We start from the raw sequence: 7,270 nt of genomic DNA, 5'->3' as shown, positions 1-7,270 counted from the left end.
ATCCATTGAGTGGGGACGGGTAAAAGTCAGTCATTTTTTTTTTTTTTTTTGTAATACTAGCTCTCTTCAGCAATGACTAAGAGGAGGGGGACAGAGGCTGACTTAAGTGCATGTAATACTGAAGCTTCCTTTCATTTTTACCCATTTTCCCCTTTCACCCCTGTATCCCCAGAGTTGGCTGGCTAAGAGGGGAAAGTGAGTGTTAAGGCAGCCAGACAAGACAGAGGGCAAATAGCCCAGGGCCAAGCCAGATCAGGCCCCCACTTGGGGAGAGGGTAAGACTGAGGGCTTGGGGAAGAACATCAGAGTCGAAGGTGGGGTACTGGCTTGGTCACATCCTGGAAGAAAGGGTGAGTCAGAGCTGCCTTTGCCGAAATCCGCTTGTTGGGGTCGTAGTGCAGCATTTGCTGGAGGGAGAGATGTATACTGACTTCAGTGATAATGGACTAAATGGGCAGCAAGTATTCCAAGAAGTCAAAAAAAACGAGAATTCATTTTACCCAAGGCAAAGTTCCCATTTCCCTCCTCCCTATATCTAACCATTCAGTTGGTGTGACAATAGGAAGACAGAAGCAGGGTCTTGATAAATGCTGAGACCCAGAGTTCAGGGTCTCATCCTTCATTTAGGAGAAACCCTGCCCTAGAGTGGTGAATGAGAGGAAACAGGAGTCTCCCCGCAACTCTCACCGATAACAAGCTCCTTCCATCTTCATCCAGGGGAGGCACAACTTTGCTAAAATCTTGCCGGGCCCACTTGGGGAAACTCGGTTTATAATCAGGCATAGAAGTGACTCCTGGCCAAACGACCTCATCTGGGGTCCCCAGAGTCCGAAAGATCCGGAAGAGTTGGTCGATCTCAGAATCTCCAGGGAATAGGGCCCGGCGGGTCACCTGAAAATGGGGAAAGAGGAAAGGCCAATACCCGCACTGAAGTCAGTCAAAACTGCCTCCCATACAATGGAGGTTCCCACAGGCAGTGGTAGGTCAGCAGGGCCCCATGACTCCCTCCCCAGGAACTTTCATGGGGTCAGTCACACAGAGCCTGAGACAATGAAGTCCCTTCATCTGTCTCCTTGCCCCCTCCTTCCTTCCCCCAACCATGGCTTTGCAGATCCCCAAGGCTGGGTGGGGCTGGGAGGGGGTGAATGTCTGGGGTGCCACTGACATGTAGCAAAGGGATCCCAAGCCACTCACGGGGTGTGGGGTAGACACTGCGGTCATCCCCCCTCCTTGTGATGCAGCCACTTCTAGATAGGAGCACAGCGGGCAGAGACTGTGTCTTCCATTTCTTCTGTGTTCCCCACAGCACTTAGCATGGTGCTGGGTACACACTAGGTGCTTAACAAATATTTTTTGATGAATTGAGAGAGGAATATGGGCAATTGTAAGGTAATGCACTGGAGGATAAATGTACATTATATATATATATAGGCTAATTGTCTCCAAGCCCCCAGTTACAACCCAGATAAAGGACCATAAAACATATTGCTGATTTGATTTGAAAACTCAGCCCACTCCACTGTCGTATTAAAGGGGACAAGAGTTCCCACATAACACTGGGTCTCAGGGATCTTTCAGTCTGAAAAGCTAGAGGTTGAAGGGGGACATGATCCTAAGTCTGCAGTTTACACAAAAGGTGTGGCTAAGGTGAACACAGGTGGCCTCACTGCATTCCTGGTACCTTACGATAAGGTCTCCAGGGCAAATGAAAGAAGCACTAAATGGAATTCATTCTCCCTAATATATGCAGACTAAAGCTAAAGCAGCTGCAGAAATGATTTAGCTCAGTTCGAGGATAAGAGATGTACGCTGGATGCTAAGGCTGTTTAAGAATATCCTAACATTGTGATTGATATCAGGGACAACGGTCCTATCCTTTTCCTACCACCCACCTTGGTACTACTCTAGAGAAAGAACCCTGTGATAATAAAGGGCTATGGGTCTGGGCCAAGAAACAGTTTAGTTGTTCTTGAATGTGGGGAAGAGTGGGCTGGGTGGAACTCAGGCATGCCTCCGTACCATCTCAGCAAAGATACAGCCCAGGCTCCAGATGTCCACAGCTGTGGAGTAATATTTGCAGCCCAGAAGAATTTCAGGTGCTCGGTACCACAGGGTTACCACCTGGGGACAAAAGTAGGAAGCGGGGGGATGGTGTATGGAGCATGGAGAGTCCCACATCTCAGTTCCCCAACACTACTCTAACTCTCAGCTGCTTAACAGCTTCTTTCCCTCCATCCTTCCCTTCATTCTGATTTCCCCTAAGTAAAATGACTACATACAACTCCTTAGCCCAGAATGAACCTAGCCCATGGCTCTGGGGGCCATATTTTCTGAACCCTCAATTTGTGACCTTCCTGGAAAATCTGAGGCAAGTGGTCATAATTTTATGATATATATTCAGCTCTCCTGGCTTGATACCTACCAGAGACCACTAAGCCCCGTAGTATAAACTCTGTGTACCCTCTAAGACCTCTTGTGTCAGAAATACTTTCCATCTAGTGAGAAACTGCTGTCTAAATATTTTTAGTAACTTGGCGAATGTCTTAGTTAACACCTTCCAGAAAGTACAGAGAAGAAATGCAGAAAGAGACTGACCTCATGGGTGTAAGTACGAACAGGGACTCCAAAGGCTCTGGCTAGTCCAAAGTCTGCTAGCTTGATGGAACCCTCTGCGTTGATAAGCAGATTCTGAGGTTTGAGATCTCGGTGCAGGACCCGGTGAGAATGGCAGAAAGCTAGACCCTGGAGCAGCTGGAACAGATAGCTCTGACAATGGAGAAAAAGAGGACTGTGTTTCTTTATCACACTGAGCAGATTAGGGTCTACTCCATGCTTCCAAAGCTCTATGAAAGCCTTTACTATGTTAGATTATAATTACATATTTATAAGCTATTTCTTTCACAGGACTGTCAGCCCAGTGAGGATAAGGACCAGGTCTTACTCAGTTTTGCATCTCTTTTCCATATCCTGTACCTAGCACATCGAAGGTGTTCAATGAATGTACGTTGAATAAACATTTCTTGATAGAATGAAAATAGCTCAGTGAGTGAAGAACTTAGCCCTAAAACAGACATTAGAGACTCACTGGCTATTTCTCCCACCAAATAGGTGGAAGAGCTTTTTTGGAGGAATGTACCAAGTGCCCTCAAGTCTCAGTTATCTGAGTTTCATCTGACCATTGACTCACTAGAATTTCAACTTCTTTGATTCTCCTGCCTAGCCCAATGGTTAGTAAGTATAATGAACAGTGAAAGACTCACAAAAGAAAGGTGTGTGTATATATAGGAAGAAGAGAGCTGAGAAGGAAACCAAGGTCACAAATCATCATTCAGTCTGAATTGCCTGCCTTCGGTTCCCCCAAGACATGCCCATGTTGGGGAAGAGTTGATGAGAAAGATTACCTTGATGAGGGGAAGAGGGATACCAGTAAGAGCAGAGGCATCCATAAATTTCTTGAGATCCTGGTGCAGAAACTCAAAAACCAAGTAGAGTTTGTTTTCTGTGTGGATGACATCCAGCAACCTAGGGAACGGAGGTCCAGGAATGGAGGTGAGGGAGAGAATGCCCAGACGACACAGACAGAAGGCACCTTTTTTATTGTCAAGCACCTCCCAGGTATATACTTACTTGACAATATTAGGGTGGTTAAGTTCCTTAAGTAGAGAGATCTCTCGTATGGCAGTACTGGGTACACCCTCTGTCTCACTTGGAGAGGTTGGGAAAGCAGAAATGGAAATGTGGTTACAAATATTCCCTTTTCTCCAGCCCAGTCATTTTTTTCCCCTCACCAAGGAGATAGCACCCCAATGTCCCCTAGGAAAATTAGAAGAGAAAGGGTGCTGTAGGATTTCATTCATGGGTGGACAGGGAGTGGCTTTGCGACATATTAAGGTCATTATTTCTTTTTTCCCCAAGGGTAGGTAAGTAAAGCCTCCTGGTGAAGGAGAAGAGAGAAGGTAACAGAGGGGAAAAACACAAAACAAAACAAAACAAACAAAAAGGAGTAGCAGCTACCCAGCCTCCCTAGAGGGGCCAGTGAGGTTCAACTGCCATTCTTTTGAAAGAGGGAGAGAATTCTAAGATGAGGGTGGGGCTAGGGCAGCGAGGAGGGCTCTTATTCAAAAAGGTGCTCCTCACCGGTTCCCACAAAACCTAACTCCACGGGGAGTCCTGGACCCCATCTCAGAGGCCTCTTTCCTCTTCCTGTGTCTTCCTCACTGCACATTTGGGGGCATCACTCGGTTTTGGGTAGCAAGTTTCCCACAGATTCGACACTCCTTATAATCTCCACAGGGAAATCCTCTACAGTCCTCCAACCCACCTCTCCACTTCAAAAGAAGTCCCTTCCTACTACCTTCCGGTCCTTGGACTGCTACCCGCCTGTTGGGTTGGGGGTGGGGGACACTCAAGAAGCCTCCGAGGTAGGAGCCCCGGTATATAGGCCACTCACGTGTCCAGGCGGATTTTTTTAAGCGCCACCACTTCTCCAGTCAGCTTGTTTTTGGCTTTGTACACAACTCCGTACGTGCCCTCTCCGATCTTTTCCACTTTTTGAAAGTTCTCCATGAAGCGCTAGTGAGTCGGGTCAGCCCGGCCCTGGAGCGGGGGCCTGGGAACCCTGCAAAAAGCGGGCCCCGGCTCTCGGGGGCGGAGGAGGGGAAAACAGGGCCCAGAACCGCGTCTCCAGGTCCGGATGGAACTCAGTGTATCTCTCGCTCTTGTCAATTTGTCCAACTTGAAACAATGTTGCCGCCTCCCCCCCACCAAGTTCCCTACCACCACCAGAAGCCCCGCCTCTCCTTCCCGCGTTTCCCTGGCCCCGCCCTCACCCCTTCCTATTGGGCAACGTAAGAGTGGGAGGGGCTAACCCAGCACCTCCTGCCACAAATGACCGCGTCCCGCCCAAGTTTGGTTTTGTGCGGCATTAAGACAAGTTTCTGCCTCCTTGGGGAGGCGAAACACTTCTTTCCAAGTACTTGATTTGGGCTCGAGTTTCCTCCCTGTGTCCTGAGTCTATAGACGTTTCCTGATCTCGCCGTTTTCACAACCCTTAGAAAAAATGTGTATCGATCTAAGATCAAATTCCACCTGGCCCAGGAAGCTGGGAATCTCATTGTAAGGGTTTCCTGGGTTTCGCAGGAACCATTGCCTCAGCCTCTCAGCCTACCCGATACTGTCTATGTTTTTGGATGCAGGGTCTCTGTTTCTGTCTTTTTGAGAGGTTCCTGGCTTGATTCAAACAACAGATTCATTCACTCTCCCGTAATGAATTGTGTGTCGGGTACTCGTTAGTTAACGTAGCTGCCCTTCAGTCAATTCTTTCTCAATAAAGAAGAGAGTGACCCAGTGAAACTAGAAACTCATTGAGTAGTGGGATGTCCAGGGACCAGGATCCCTTATCAGTTTTGCCTTTCTCCAGTCCTCCTGCCCCTCCCAGGACTCCCCTAGAGGGAGAAGAGGAAGGGCTATGCAAATGAGCACCCCTTTCTTATATAGGGGCTTGTCCCAGCCTCCCAGAGCCTTTGGTTGCTGGAAGGAAGACAGGATGGATCTGGTGCAGAGAAAATGCCTTCTCCATGTGGCTGTGATGGGTGCTCTTCTGGCGGTGGGGGCCACAGAAGGTGAGTGTGGATATGAATAAGTGTGAATTTGGGGTTGCACACCTGCTCTGGTTTTTCCTCTTATAATGGGAGATACAGGAACACTTCAGGTTTCTCTCTCTCATTCGATTTAGTGAGGACATGGGCTCCTGAACCCTCTCCCCACATGGAGATTTGGGACTGAGCCTGAAAATAATCCCATATGCTTAAAAGGGCAAGAGGGCAGTGGGTCTCTGTGGCCCTAATTCTTAGGCTCCCTGGACAATGACCTGGAGCAGGGGCTCCAAAAGGGTGAAATGAGTGGGAGACTCTTTTAGGCAATATCTCAGGCACTTGAGATAGGGTTTTTAAAGGGAGGAGTAAGAAAATGTGGTATTGGATAAAAAGGGTGAGGAGGCACCACCTCCTTTCTTTGGGATGGAGATGGGTGAACACAGCCTAGGCTTTTGTCCTGGAGCTGGAAGAGACACGCAGAGGGGTCTCAGCTGAGAATCACATGAAAGGGCTCTGGGGCATTGGGGCCTCGTGACAGGAGCAAGAGGTGGGGTTGAGGAGTGGTGAGAGGGTCTGGAATGTCACGTGCTGCTCTGAGGAGGGAGGGTTGGGAGTGGAGAAAGAATGGATCATCTTATGATTCTCTTGCTCTTGTGGTTGGATGCTCAAAGAGATGATTCCAGATCCTCCCTGAGCAGAATCAGCTAGGATTCCAGAACAAATTAGAAATGGAGTAGGAATAGTTTCTACTGTGGTGAAATACATACACCATATCCCGGTTTCCCCTTTCTTTCTCTAGATCCCTGATCTCATGGACCGAGAATATTCTCCTTGATCTGATTTTCCTCATTCATACTGCTGTTTCATATCTTTCTTTTACTATTTTACAGAATTACTATGTATTCTGGAAACATTCTGTTCATACTTGTTCACCTGAGGCTCTTAAAAGATTGTGCTTACTTTTTGGATCCTGATTTTTAAAATCTTAAGAAGCCATTTTAAATATTCATGAAATCTTATGTGGACTGCATTTGATAATTTTGTCTAGAGTGAAATAACAACGCTTATTCAATATTTATTTATTTATTTTTTTACAGATACATACTGAATGTGTAAGGTTAAAATGACAAGATATCTGAGATTTGCTTTTAAATACTTTAGCCAAAAAACAAACAGCCAACAATAACAAAGGATAGGTAAAGTAAATGTGGCAAAATGTTGATAGTTGCTGGATCTGGGGGATGCATACGGAAAGCCATCATATCCCTTTTTCTCAGACCACTGCCAGTCAGTCGTCATAATTTTGTCTGCTCTATCCCCAGCCCCAACCTCTGCCTACCTCTGATCCATCCTCCTCACTGCTTACCATAACGATCCTTCTAAAACACATTCCTGATCATATTTGAAAAGATTCTAAAGGGTGAATTTTATGTATGTGAATTATATCTCAATAAAACAAACAAAATCTTCTAAGGTGTCCTTGCCTGCAGGATAAAAGCCAAATTCCTTTGCTTGGCACTCAAAGCCTCCAAACAGTCTTCTTGGCCTCATCTCTCATAGTGTACATCAACCATATTGCTAGTAATTCCCTATCATGCTATGTTTCTATGCTTACATCTGCTTGTACTGGGCCTTCTGCCTGGAGTGCTTTATCCTACAGGCTAAGCCTCATTAAA

At 46.8% G+C, this 7,270-nt stretch overlaps 2 protein-coding genes across 4 annotated transcripts in view; one reads left to right on the top strand and one right to left on the bottom strand.

The window, feature by feature from the left end:
* Nucleotides 1–9: 9 nt before the first annotated feature.
* CDK2 (cyclin dependent kinase 2) lies at nucleotides 10–4,792 on the bottom strand. 2 transcript variants are annotated; one of them, XM_006908872.3, is made up of 8 exons: nucleotides 4,451–4,792; nucleotides 3,628–3,705; nucleotides 3,402–3,522; nucleotides 2,596–2,766; nucleotides 2,020–2,121; nucleotides 1,195–1,338; nucleotides 688–891; nucleotides 10–407 (listed from the first exon to the last, which is right to left on the bottom strand). In XM_006908872.3, exons 1-8 carry the CDS (start codon nucleotides 4,564–4,566, stop codon nucleotides 303–305), a joined length of 1,041 nt encoding a protein of 346 aa, XP_006908934.1. In that variant the 5' UTR covers nucleotides 4,567–4,792; the 3' UTR covers nucleotides 10–302. The 2 variants fall into 2 exon arrangements, with proteins under 2 accessions (XP_006908934.1, XP_006908935.1); XM_006908873.3 differs by lacking the exon at nucleotides 1,195–1,338 and having other exon boundaries at nucleotides 4,451–4,791.
* A 103-nt stretch (nucleotides 4,793–4,895) lies between these two features.
* PMEL (premelanosome protein) overlaps nucleotides 4,896–7,270 on the top strand; it is an 8,370-nt gene continuing 5,995 nt past the window's right edge. The window contains exons 1-2 of one of the 2 annotated variants that reach the window (XM_025044683.1): nucleotides 4,896–4,972; nucleotides 5,497–5,621. In XM_025044683.1, the coding sequence (XP_024900451.1) occupies nucleotides 5,546–5,621 (76 nt within the window). In that variant the 5' untranslated portion in view covers nucleotides 4,896–4,972; nucleotides 5,497–5,545. Of the gene's footprint in view, nucleotides 5,116–5,496; nucleotides 5,622–7,270 lie in introns of both variants that reach the window. The other variant, XM_015587001.2, reaches the window with a different exon arrangement.

The sequence above is a fragment of the Pteropus alecto genome, unplaced genomic scaffold (genome assembly GCF_000325575.1).
Source record: "Pteropus alecto unplaced genomic scaffold, ASM32557v1 scaffold433, whole genome shotgun sequence".
NCBI classification, from domain to species: domain Eukaryota; kingdom Metazoa; phylum Chordata; class Mammalia; order Chiroptera; family Pteropodidae; genus Pteropus; species Pteropus alecto.
This window is presented reverse-complemented; position numbering and strand designations above follow the sequence as displayed.